Raw genomic sequence first — 13406 nt, forward strand, 5'->3', positions numbered from 1 at the left:
TAAAATGTTAATGTGGTACTTTGACTTTTACTTGAGTACATTTTTTGAGTACTTTCTCCACCACTGAATAAAGTACAGCATCTGTTTTGAAGTTGAAATTTTAGTTGTCGACTGTTAAGAATTCATCGTTAGCCGCTACTGTGTTGGTAGGTGAGCATTTACCAATTCTGCCCTGTGGAGGGCAATATAACACGTCATTGATGTAGGGGTATCAACATGATTTAAATTGGTGCCTTAGCATTAGCTTCCACTAATTATTATGTAAGAGTATCACATTAGCATAGCTTACTAATGTTTAAAATCAGTGCTTCAGGGTTAGCACTGCTAACTGTTCAGTTAGCGGTGCCCAGCATGGCAGTTGTTCTTCAGGAAGTGATATTTTGGTACCGACTGTTCTCTCATGGTTTCAGTTTTGTAGCTGCAGAGTGCTGCTAACTCTGCTGCTGATTTAGCCTGGAAGTGCATAAATATAAATGGCTAACTGATTGAATAATCCTTAACAGTTGGTAACCAAAACATGAACACAGATATTTAGCTTTATTCAACTGAAGGTTTACAAAACAGCCACATAAATTAGAGCTTTAGGATTTATCCACAAATGAATTCAGGGGATGTGCGCTAACCGTTAAAGTGCTAAGCTAAAAAGTAGCTTTGATATTGGTATATTAGTGGACATTTGCTCACCACTGTTAACTGGTTTCCGGACTAAGCTTCAAATAGATCAGAAATGATAAACTAAGGCTAAGTGTGCTAAACATTTTCAAAGTCAGCAAAAGAGCTAAGTAGAAAATTAGCTCAGCTATTCGCACATTAGCAGGTTTTTCATCCTTCTGCTTGTGTTGAGATGTTGGGCAGGTCCAGCTCCTCAGAAAAGCCTGTTTGGACGTTTTCATCTTAAGTGTCTGTGGAGTTAATTTTGTTTCTCTTTGTGTTTTCTCCAGTTTGCCGAACGGCGTGCCACAAGAAATGTGAAGCCAAGGTAAGAAGCAGATCGTTCTTCACCAGTTCACACCTCCAGACTCCAAAGGGAAGCAAGTGTCTTGATAAAAAGCTGATTTTAGGCTGGAGTCGGCTTCCTTTTAGGGCCTGTCGATGTGGAGAGGAGGGGGTCTCTGGAGAGTTTATGGTTCAGGAGGAGAAAAAGAAATGCTAAGAATGTCTAAACAAGCTCTGAATGTACCAGAATATGTTTACATTGGATGAGCTTCTGCGTGTTGGAGATCGCCTCAGGTCTAAAAATAAAGCCCTCTGGATGGAGCTGTTTGATCCTCAGAATCGTCTTCCTGTTAGAGAAAGATGGCGTACATGAACCGGTAGCGTCCATTTAGCTTTACAGCTAAACCCTCCTCTTCCAGCAGGGAGACGGCTTCTTGTTGCCAACGACGCCAACTTTCTGTTTTACTCACAGGAAATGCCAGGAGTGCAGGGAGGGGGGCAGCGGGGGACTTCCACCACAGAAATCACTCAGCTGATTAACATGACCAAATTTAACATTTATCACAATGTAAAACTATTAAATGTAGCTTAAAGCGTAAAACACAGCAACAGATTCAACAGTAACACGAAATGAAGCTGAAATGTAAAAGCTGTGCTAAGAGCGTCCATGAATTAGATGGAACATAGATGAACGTATCGTTATGAACATTTTGATGAAAGTGGTTTTTGTTTTTTTCCGTTTAAGAGCTAACACGCTAAAGATGGAAACAGATTTACTGAATAAGTTCTGACGCAGCGAGCGCTCCCATCCGCTGGCAGGTCTGTGCCTTACCAGAGGCATGAAGCGCCACAAACCTCCAGCTCAGAGATGTTTGCTTCATGCTAGTTAGCAACCGCTACTTCCTGTTTATTACAGCGACACGTCAACATCTGATGACATTACATTTTATGTAGCCTGGTTGACAAGATGGAGATGCGAAATTCATATTTATTTATTTTTGGCAACATTTTAAAAGTTCACTTGAAATTTGCATGACAAGTTTTGTCAGTTTGGAGCATTAGAAGTTATTTAATATGATGTTTATATCAGAACATCAACAGTGGCTTAAAAATCACACCTCCAATTTATGAGTTAGATGACCGAACCAGGAAGGAGCTGCCAAATGTGTCATTTTATCCCGAACCAACCACCACAAAACCCAAAATGACCAAATATGGTCATTTCCTTAAGACAGATGGCTGGGTGCCATTTAACCTAAACCTTACTGCAGCCCAAACTAACAAAGACGACTCCATGAAACCATCGGTTCTGATTCTGTCCGACCCGCTCCGGTCTTTATGCAGATGAAGATCGCAGCGTGCTGAATAAACGCGGCTCACGGCGGCTGATAACGTTCAGGAAGCCGCAGGTCAAACGTCCAGAACGGACAAATCAGCCACTTTCCATCACCAAACCCGCAGCATTATTTCCTTTTCTAAACATTTCGGCTGATATTTGTCATCGCTTTGGGCAGGAAGTAATTTGCTAACAAGCCTGAGATGAAAAACAAGGGAGTGACTGCGACAGGGTCAGGCGTGATCGCTATCGTTTCTCAGTCCAGACTGAAGCAGAAGATTGTTTTTAAAAGCAGAACCAAAACTGGTCCCATAAACCACCTTCTGGATGTTATTAGCTTCATATTTAACTTCCAAACAAATGGTCATCAGACCTGTTTGTTCACAGCTGGATGTAAAATATGTGTCCAGTCTTGTTTGCAAAACTTCTCATCAAGGTGATGACGGAAAGGAGCCAAAAACGGCAGCGAAGGGAAGCAGAGCGCGATTAGAAACGGCAGGAATTTCCTCTAAACGTCTGAATCCTTTGACTTTTCCTCCATTTTGTCTGGAAAATGTCTTCAAACAGCTGAAGCTTCATTCTGCCAGAGGTGCATTTCCCTATTCAGTTAAAAAACAAAAAACAGATAAACATATTAATTTCCACAAGAAATGAGAACAAAACAGGCTAATTACATCCTGCTAACTAATGTTAGCACAAGGTTACGGGCTGACGGTAGATGTGAGATTAGTCATAAACGATCAAGATGCAAACAAAACGTTTTGTAGGTTTTGTTTGTTGTAGAGAGCTTAATTTGCAGATTTTTGAGAATAGTGTTTGAAACTTGGTTATTTTAACCAGTAGTCGACTCATTTCTGCTAATTTGCTAATAGCCGAGCTAATTCTGAATGTGCATTTTTGCTAACGTTGAAAATATTTAGCGTAAGTGCTTTACTTGGCTGCTTTGTAACCTTTCACAGTTTGACATCCGTGTTGAAGCTTAAGAAATCTTCACGTAGTTAGACGTTTATATTCATGCTTTTATTTTGAAGAGGGTGAAGGCTGTTCCATTTAAATTCTAGTGAATATTTAACACTGGAACTGGAAGACATTTAATTGTCCAAAATAAGTAAAACAATTATGAAGTCTCTGTGAACAAAATTATCCTTTAGAAAAGGACTAGATAAAACCGAAACGACATAAATCTTGTTTTTGGTAGAAAGAAAATAACAGTAACTCAAGCAAATGGAAATTATTGATCTCATTTTGATTTATCGTGTGATTAATTGGATTATTGTGAAAACACATGAGGTTCAACTGGTGCAGAGTGAAAACACTTTTGATGTTTAGCACGACGTCATCAGCATACAGCTGGATATGAGAACTGCTAGCAGCTTAGACTCCATTATTAATGTAGGCAGAAAAGGTCTGAGGCATACCTGGAGGTTTTACCTGGTTCTGACTAGATGTTTTCAATCTTCAGCTGTTGGACCCGGTGGGTGAGATAATAGATGAAGTCAAACTCTCCACCCAGAACTTTACCAAGTCAGATGGCATCAACCCATGAAGAAGCTCTGTGGTTCGTTTCGGCTCAGTAAAATATAGAACAAGATAACTGCGAGGATTAATGTCCTGATATTTTTGTTTGTTAAATTACTGACAGCAAATTCACCAAATCATCCCGAGATGGAAACTGAGACTTTGTTTTTCTAGAGCAGTAATGAAATCCGTCTGTTGAGAGGGAAACGGTTTTGATCTAAAAGGAAAAATGTCCAAAAAGCAAAGTGCAGTGACACGCCCACCTGCTTCCTCCTGTTTTTCATTCCTTACTTCAGGATAATGAAGCACTTGTTTTCAATTTTCCACCTCTTCAAATTCTCCAGATGAATGTTTTGACAAAGTGGAGTCTGGGTGACTTTGTTATTTCAGATTTGTTGTTTGTGACCCTTCAGTTCTTCCAGCGGGTTCATGGTCCTGTTAAAGGCCTCTGGCGCGCTGATGAATGTGTTCCCCTTCATTCCCACTTGTTTGCCAAAGGAAACGCTCATATCTCCTTCTGAGTAGCTAATTATGAAAACATTTCCAGTCGTAGTTTAGTTTTTTCTTCATGCTGAGCAGGTGCGAGGCTCGCTACTGGAACTTTTAGAGGACAAATCAATTTATGCAGTAATAAATAACAATCACAGTGATTGGTTGAGTCACTGTCCTGTCCTACAGAAAGTTTTATGGCTATTTTGGTAATGGGTGCAAATCAGGAGCTAATATTTCTGAGGTATTTGACTGGAAAAACATTCAGTGGTACATCCAGCAATCATTTCAAACAGGTGTATTGTTTAGTGGCTCCTGAATGATTATTGATGGGATTATATCAGGACACTTAACGTTGCCAAGTCAGGGTCCTTAAAACACTTTAAAAAATCAATTTCTGCCTTTTACTGGTGAAAAACTATTGTGGATTTGAGGTGTTGGAGACAGGCAAGTCAGAAGTTTTTCCAACATTTTTCACATATTTGAACGATCATCTGAAGATATAAATTTCTGCTTCAGCCAGGAAAACAACACTCCACCTTTCCTTTGTTATTTATTACCTCCAAACCTTTCAAACACCTGCAGGCTCACATGTGAGGACATTTAAAAAATATATATAATCAGATAAATATGGGTGAACTCAGCCCAAATGAAAAGGTTTGTTTAAGTATCCACATATTAATATTAAATCATTGGTAATGTAAACACATTTACTTCACTGTATAAAGTATTTATAGAACAACATATGTTATTACATTCTCCTTTTAAACTTTTAGTACCCGTTGTTATTACATAGTTCTAAAGCAGGCTGGGTTAAAGAAGGAAGCTGTCAAATGTCAAGCTAGCATGCTAAGTAGCGGCTATCTAGCATGTTGATAGCCACAATGCTACAGCCAAAAACAAAGCATTTTTGATTAAAAGTTGCATAGCAGCATAATTACTCAACTCTCGTTTTATGTTTTTGTACCAGTTGATGTTAGATAAAGTTTTAAAGCAGGTCTGGTTAAAGGGGGAAAGCTGTCAGATATCAAGCTAGCATGCTAAGTAGCGGCTAGCTCTGCAAGCTAACAGTGCAGAGTGTGATCGCCCTGCAGAGGAAGTGGATTCAGTTCATCGTTTCCAACTCCACAACAAGGAAAATATTTATTGGCTGTCTTAAAAAGTCGCTGGATGATGTCATCACCTTATTTGCATTTTTGCATATTTGAGTAGAAGAGAATATTAAAAATACTCAACATTAATAACTACAAATAAACTTTATGAAATCAATTAATAATGTGGATATTTTGCCTGAACATTTATTACATCAGTCAGTTCTCTATAATATCAAATTTACCGAAACACAGAGGCTCAGAGTGGAGGAGGGGAGTCTGACCGAGGCTTCTGGTGAAAAAAAGAAAAACATTATGTTGTGTTAACAATGCAGAATCACCAGCAGCTTTGAGCCGCGTGTCTCCGCTACAGAAAAATGTCTCTAGATTTCCTGTTGGAGGATCTGATCATGATGAGTCTTGTGTCTTTTGTGGTGATTTGTCCTTTGAAGTCAAACGTTGTCCCTGGACTTCTGCTTTACATTAATACTAAATCAGTAGACACCAGATTAACCAATCACTGATCATATCACGTTCAACAGATTCAGAATAAATTATCTAATAAAATAAGCGCAATCATTCTGCATTTTATTAGGTTTTTCAAAATAATTTTCCTCTAAAACCGACAAATGTTGTTAAAAGAAGCTCAAATTTTACCAGCCTGCCCAAAGTTGTTTTTTCCATCTAAATGATTTGGAAAGTGGAAATGGTCCCTCAGATCGGTACAGGTGAACCTGCTCTGCCAGAGCGCCTTCCAGGTCGGCCATTTTGAGAGGAAGGTGCCCTGGCAGAAGTGTCGGTCATATCGGTGGGACGATCTGTTCATACGGAGCCACAGTAGCTGCAGAAAGAGGCTGAGACTGATTAAAGACAGGCGCAGCCAGCAGCTATCATGCTAACTCAATTAGCAGTCAGCGGACAGAACACATGCTCAGCAGCCTGCTCTCCAAAACATCAGGAGCCTCAGCACGCCGACTCCCCAGCAGAGAACATCTTAAAGAGGTGTTGAAAAACTAGAACGTTTCTGGTATTTAAAGCAGTGAGTTTAGTGTTAAATGAGCCGTTTGAGCTCAGGTATGCTAATAACAGGGCAGCTAGCTGCACTGATATGTAGCAAGAGCAACAATCTGTCATGTTCTCAGCTGCAGCAGCAAACAGCTTTCACAACCAGCGCTGGCTGCCGGCCATGGGTTTGGTAAGAGTACAGTAGTGAAATGTGCTTAGATACAGCGGAGAAAACAAACAGGAACGCCCAGCGCTGCACTCCATGGAGTAATCAGGAGTTTAGGGAAAGAATGTCAACAATAGGCCGAGTGAACGGCGGAGACAGTGATGGAAGAGCCAGGATTTAAAACGCCACTCCCCAGATCTGCCAGCAGCATCAGAACATTCTGCCTGTCTGTTCACACACATGAACGTTTCACGTCCAGCTTCCTCTGTTGGCTGAAAACGACCCCAACGCTTCGGTTTGGCCCTTTCTCCTTCAGATCCCCACCCATGCTCATTGCTTCCAGGCGCAGGATTTTCCTGATGCGGCAGGAGCGAAGGGCTCTGATGCTGTCTGGGAAAGCCTGAGTCAGACTCTGGAACCGGACTGGACCGGACCGGACCGCTCTCTCTCTCTCATTAACTCTTCATCTTTCTGTCTGGACATCGAGAGGCGAAACGATCCGACGTTAAATCCTGCATGTCAGGAGAAACATGGATTTTATGTTGGGTTTTGATTTCATGTTTCAGTTTTAGAGATTGTTTTTCACAGATTTTTCTACTTAAGTTTTTGTACTTTTCAAAAGTTATTGAGAAATATGTGAATCTAATTCAGTAGGCTGTCGGTGTGATGGTCTGGAAACAGTAAAGAGTAGCTAATGCCAAATAAACCAAAAAACTGTTTTTGTGGATAAATTGTCTAAATATGTCATTTAGGGCTCCATGTTTATGTTTCTATGAAAACTGTGGCATTAATTATCTAACACCAAACTGTCTGTGCTGCCCTCTGTGGGTTGAAGGGAGCTACTGCAGTTGATTTTTTTAAAGTCTCAATTCATTGTTAGCCTCTTTTCAAAACAAGTTGCTAGATTTGACGCTAACCGATTTTTGTCCAGATTTGTCACGAGTTGCTTTTTAAAATAAGCCATAGATTTGAGGCTAGTCAATTTTTTCAATATTGTTGCAAGTTGGGGTTTTTTTGTTTTTGTTTTTTAAACAGTTTCTACATTTGACGATATTCCCTTTTTTGAAAAATTAGCAAATTTATTGCAAGTCACTTTTCCAAATAAGTTTAAATTGTCAATTTTTTTTTTTTACCTAAATTGCGAGATTTGTCAGGTTGGCTACCCGACCCCTGACCCCTCTACTCATCCAGACTCTTGGCCACGCCCCCAGTGTCTCTTGGCTCCGCCCACTTTAGTTGGATTTTTCCAGAATTGTCTGGAGGCGGGGCTAAGCCTTTACATCGGGTTTATTTCCACTTTAAAGTTTGTGAAACCACAATATTCCGGTTATGGCAGATAAGGGAATGTCAACACATCGTAACACCTGAGCTGCCGTGCTTCACAGTGGGATTCAGTGTTTGGGGATCATGTAACAAACTCTGGACCCAAACGCAACAATGTTGCCATTTCGGCTCTTCCATCCGTTTGAATTGTCGTTTTCTGTTTTCCTGTAATTGGAGGTAATTTAAACTCTGTAGCCTCAGTTTGATTCTACGTTTTTCAAAGTATTCTCCTTAAAAACATTTGGAGTGAAACATTTGACTCCATTTCAGTCAAAACTCCAACCAACCAACATCTGCTGCCTTCGTCTTCACATAGGAGACGCCTGCTGGAGGAGCTGCGTCACCGACTACACAAGACCGTCTTATTATTTTAATACTTATAAGTAATGATTCATTCACACAGAAGCTAATGGTAAATTGATTGGAGACTGATCGGATCACAGCCTGCCACGAAGCTCCAGGTCTGGAGGGAAGAGGAGCTCCGGTATTCTGGCCTGAACAGTGAAAGAGAAACTTTAGTTCAGTCAGAGGTTTGTGTTACTCCTCAGGAGCTGGAGAAATAATCCCAGCGTTGCTTTTTTCTGATGGTTCAGGTATAAAACTTTCCTTCCTTCCTTCCTTCCTTCCTTCCTTCCTTCCGTCCTTGCTTTCTTCCTTCTTTCCTTCCATCCTTCCTTGATTCCTCCTTCCCTCCCTCCCTTCCTTCCTTGCTTTCTTCCTTCTTTCTTTCCTTCCATCCTTCCTTGCTTTCTTCCTTCCTTCTTTCCTTCCATCCTTCCTTGCTTTCTTCCTTCCTTCCGTCCTTCCTTGATTCCTCCCTCCCTCCCTTCCTTCCTTCCTTGCTTTCTTCCTTCCTTCTTTCCTTCCGTCCTTCCTTGATTCCTCCTTCCCTCCCTCCCTTCCTTGCTTTCTTCCTTCCTTCTTTCCTTCCATCCTTCCTTCCGTCCTTCCTTGATTCCTCCCTCCCTCCCTCCCTCCCTCCCTTCCTTCCTTCCTGCCTTCCTTCCTTGTCATTAATAGCGAATGAAATGTCCCGACATCTGGGAGCAAGACTGCAGTTAAAGGTGCTCCTTCCATGTAATTACCTCCTGCCAGCATCAAAGCGGCGGCCATGTTTTCCATGTTGACGTATAAGTTTTAATGTGCAGCAAATTTGCAGCAAACATTCCTGAGTCTGTCTGCTGGGAAGCAGCAGAGGAGGCTCTGAGCCGATTAAACTTTTACATTTTATAAAGATTCCTGTCAGATGTTCTGGTTTCACTGGTTTCACTGGTTTTCTCCAGCCTCGCGGCTCGTTTGCAGAAATCCCACAGAATGGGAGGATGGAGAGGAATCCACTGAAACGCTTCTGATTGCTGTAATTACTCCGCCTCTTTATGCTCAACGTTTAGCCGTTTTTCACCAGAAACTTCCCACTTCAAAGCCAAACTCTCAGCAGTTTCCATGTTTTGGTTTCTGCCAGGCTAATTAGCAGGATATTATACACATTTAACTGTTAGTTTTACGGTTCTGCTCACCTTTCCAAGGCGAGGCAGAGAGCAGCAGCAAACCTTAACACAAATATGTGATTTCCTTTGAAAAATGTCTTATAATGGAGCGAATTTCAATAATATGAAGTCATAGTTTTACTTTTTTATGTGAGTTTTTGAGGAAAAGAAAGTAACCCACCGTTAAATAAAAATGATTAAAGTGTCCAACAGGTACTGAAGAGTTCATAAACACACCACAGTTCATATAAAATAATATCTATTAATCCGAAAGAGAAAAAATCTAATTATCGTCAGAGTTGTTGTGGATGTTTATTCTGCAGGCTGCAGCAGCAGTCAGTGTTACAGTGAACCTGAAAAAACCTCTGACTGAAGAACAGTCAACATGCTAACAGCTCAACATCCAGGTGACCTGTTGCCATAGTAGCATGTCCTGGTCATAGGGACCGGTTATTATAATCATACAGTTTATCGTTATCATTACGATAAACAATATTGTTTATTTTCATTATGCAAAAAGTTAGCATGATAAAAATTCAGATTTACTTACCCGATAAACTGATTGAGAATTTTATAAATCCCAAACCTGCCGACACGTCTGGATTTCTTTCAGATTTATGAAATTAAACGTTAAATGAGTGAAACTTGTGAACTTTTCTGAAAATATTAATGATTTTCTTCCATCTGTGTTTCCTCATTAAACCGGAGTCTCGTCCTCTAGACCGTTAGCTTAGCTCTGCACTGAGTCCAGTCAAAAGCCTCTTTCATGCCAGTTCCTCTCATGTGGCAGCTGTGCAGAAAGTGAGAGTTATGGTGTGTGTGTGTGTGTGTGTGTGTGTGTGTGTGTTGCAGGAGGGCGACTCATATTTAACCTGTAACCTGAGAAGCTGATAACAAGCAGAGAATGAGGAATGAGCTTATGAGAACATCAGAGTCAGAAAAGTTTCTGTTCCTCTGCTTCCCTTCTCCTTACGAGGGAAATGAAATTTCTTTCTCTCTTTTCATGTCTGGGTTTGGATCTAGATTTCTAGGTCTAGGTTTGGGGGTACTTTTTGATTGGGTCTGTTTGAATTTGGGTATTTGGTCGGGTCTGTTTGAGTTTGGGTATTTGGTCGGGTCTGTTTTGGGGTCTGGGTCTGATTCCAATGTTTTGGTCTGGGTTTTGAGGTTCTGGGTCTGGTTCTGTTCTGGTCCGGCTGTGGAAGGAGGTGGATCGGTCGGAACCAGAGGGCGGAGGAAGCCTCCCAGCGCTGCACTGCGCCGCCTCTCTCTCCTCTGGCTGCTCTCTGCTCCTCTCGCACATTACGACTCCTGAGGAATTTTTATGCTCATTTTCTTGGAGGAGGGCGGAGAGAGGGGCACACACACACTCTTCCCTCCCTGAAACACACACACACACACACACACACGCTCCGGCTCCGCGCTGCGCCACGGTATCGCAGTGGATCTGGACTCAGCCGTCCGGCGCAGGCGGGAGGAGGCGAAGGCGATGCAGCAGTGAGACACGGAGAGACGCAGCGATCCGGACGGGATGGCCACGGCCGTGTTCCAGGTGAGGAGGGCCGTTTGCTCCGGTCCGGTCCTCATCTAGTTCTGCGTGTTTGCTCGGCCGGAGCGGCTCTGTGTTGGTGTGAAGGACCGGTTCGGATGTGAGAGCGAAGCCTTCAGGAGTTTCACGCCGAGTTACTGTAATCTGTGTGTTTGCTGTGTAAAGCCGGGCTGGTTTCTCTCCGTGTGTGGTCTCCACTGGAAGGACTTTTCCCGGTTCGGCGGGACGAACCGCCCGCGGTGAGAAACCCGGCGGCGCTGGGGAAATCTCTGCCCAGGATTCCAGCTGCCTCCTTTTTATTCCTGCTGAAGGGAAAAGTTAGTCAGATTCCTGCAGAGATTTGCAAGGCCAGCTGTTCAGAGACAGCTGTGAGAGCGGAGCAGCGTTTGGGTTTTTGAGTCAGATTAATTCATCTTCATGGATTCATGGGTTTTGTTCCTACAGTATGAAACAAAACGGCTGTTTTGTGTTAGACCAACTTCTAAACGCTTCATTCATATATTTCTGCATCATTTCCGACTCTCCTCCTTGTAATTCATACATGTGACATTATTATTATCTATCATGTGATTCGGAGAAAGGAAACCAACAGCAAAGACTTTAAGGTCAAACTGGGGTTTAGTGCAGCTGTCTAAGAACTGGAACAAATATCGGTGCTAACATTTCTGTTAGCGCCGATATTTACCGATATATTTCCAACCGCATCGCTGATGACACAAAAACCTCTGAAGACACCAGTAACTTCCTTCCTCACCAAATGGAAACAGAAATGGAAAATGCAGTGGCGTCAGGTTTTAGCGGCTGTAGGATTTCTGTTTTGTTTCTGGCTAACAGCCACGAGCTAGCACGTTTGCTTTGGTTGTTTTTACCCAGAATGCCTTGCTTTAAACTGGACTAAGCAGACCGGTGGGAATGCAAAGACATCTAACGTAAACTCCGAGTAAGAATTTTGGATAACCTGATACAATAAATCATTTCATAATTTTAAGCCTAAGATAATCAAACTGTATGCTGATAATGGTGTTTTTTAATTTATCTGTATGTAAACCCAATCCAGTCTCTGTCAGATAAAACAGCACTGGTCCAACTGGACGTACTTCTTGACCTGGTGGACGAACCAGCATCCAGCTTCTCCTTGAATCAGAGCAGAACGGATTTTGTTTCTGCTGCAGTATTTCTAACTTAAGTTAATCTCATTAAGTAAGAAACTTGTTTTCTGCTGAAGGAATCAAATGATTAAAAATGTCTTGTTTGAGTGACAGAAGCATCGAAGGAGCCTCCATTTCGAAAGAGTTTATCATGCTAACGATTAGCCGTTAACAGTGCTAAAGCTAGCATCTGGAGCCTGACTAAGCTATGCTGCGTTCCAGTTACCTCTGAAGTTGCGCTCAACTAACGTAGCCGTCGGGAGACGTCAGGTTTCCAAAATGGCGGCGCCCAAAACGCCGTGGTTCCTGATGTCTACCGATGTTTTCAGCATCACTTTCCATAAGCAAACACTGTGAGCTGCAGCCATTTATGTAACATTGATCTTAGACACACCCTCACTGTGTTTTATAAAATAAACATGCTTTCACCACAGCTTACTAGTGTTGATACAAGGAGCGGCCATATTGAAACTATCAGTATTATGAACTTTATTTTATGAAATAAACATCAGAAAGTAAATTGGCAACTGGGATCAAACTAAAGTTCTTATTTTGGTTGGAGGCCATCCTGCTGTAAGTTAATGTTCAAATAAAACCAGAATCCTCTCCACCCCCTGCATGTGTTTGGGGGGGTAACCTTCTGAAAAAAGTGGCTCGGTGTGTGTGTGGGAACGGGCCTTCAGCGTGTGGACTCTTCATCAGGCGGAGGAAGACGAGGAGCGGGGCCGTTTAGGAAGGTGTGAGTGGATTGACCGCCTGTCTGGGATTTGGGATAAAGCAGCGGTTCATGGACCGTTTCAAAACCAAAAAAAACACACCAGCGTGGAGTTTCATGCTCCTCTGCTGATGTAATGCTTCTGCGCTAGATGTGCGTGTGTGTGTGTGTGTGTGTGTGTTTCAGTCCTTGCAGACACAGATTAACTGCTTGCATCACTGTCTGTTAAGCTAAGCTTTTTGTTTTTCAGCCACCATCGTCTCATTGGCTGAGCAGCTTCTGTTAATGAGTAATTAGGTTTAAATGCATGTCTTTAATTAGCTAATTATCATTTTTGTGCGTTGGTTCTGTACTGTGCGCGCTGAGGTCCGATCCACCTACCGTCCTCTGGGCTCCATGTTGGCAACCTGCAGGTCTTTGCTCACATAAATAAGCTGCAGCGGTGCCAGAGCTCCAGCTTTTAGTGTAATTAATAGCATCCAGTCAACAGAGCGAAGCTTTGTGTTTATGGCGACACGCTGCAGCAGCTACTCAGCAGGAAGCTGCTGTCCCAGCACTGTATGGACCAGACAGACCCAAAGTGTTTCACCATTTATTGCTACTGTTGTGATAACAACAAAAATAACTGTTTATAATTCATTTT

General features: G+C 42.1%; 1 protein-coding gene across 14 annotated transcripts in view; it reads left to right on the top strand.

Moving 5' to 3' along the window:
• tns1b (tensin 1b) overlaps positions 1-13406 on the top strand; it is a 140282-nt gene that overhangs the window by 66171 nt on the left and 60705 nt on the right. For 12 of the 14 annotated variants that reach the window (XM_015029063.1, XM_015029057.1, XM_015029058.1 and 9 more), the window contains exon 3: positions 942-979. In XM_015029063.1, the coding sequence (XP_014884549.1) occupies positions 942-979 (38 nt within the window). Of the gene's footprint in view, positions 1-941; positions 980-10634; positions 10904-13406 lie in introns of those variants that run through there. The other 2 variants (XM_015029067.1, XM_015029068.1) reach the window with 1 other exon arrangement.

Source organism: Poecilia latipinna, unplaced genomic scaffold (genome assembly GCF_001443285.1).
Source record: "Poecilia latipinna isolate Pla-1442-1.1 unplaced genomic scaffold, P_latipinna-1.0 Scaffold142, whole genome shotgun sequence".
Classification (NCBI taxonomy): domain Eukaryota; kingdom Metazoa; phylum Chordata; class Actinopteri; order Cyprinodontiformes; family Poeciliidae; genus Poecilia; species Poecilia latipinna.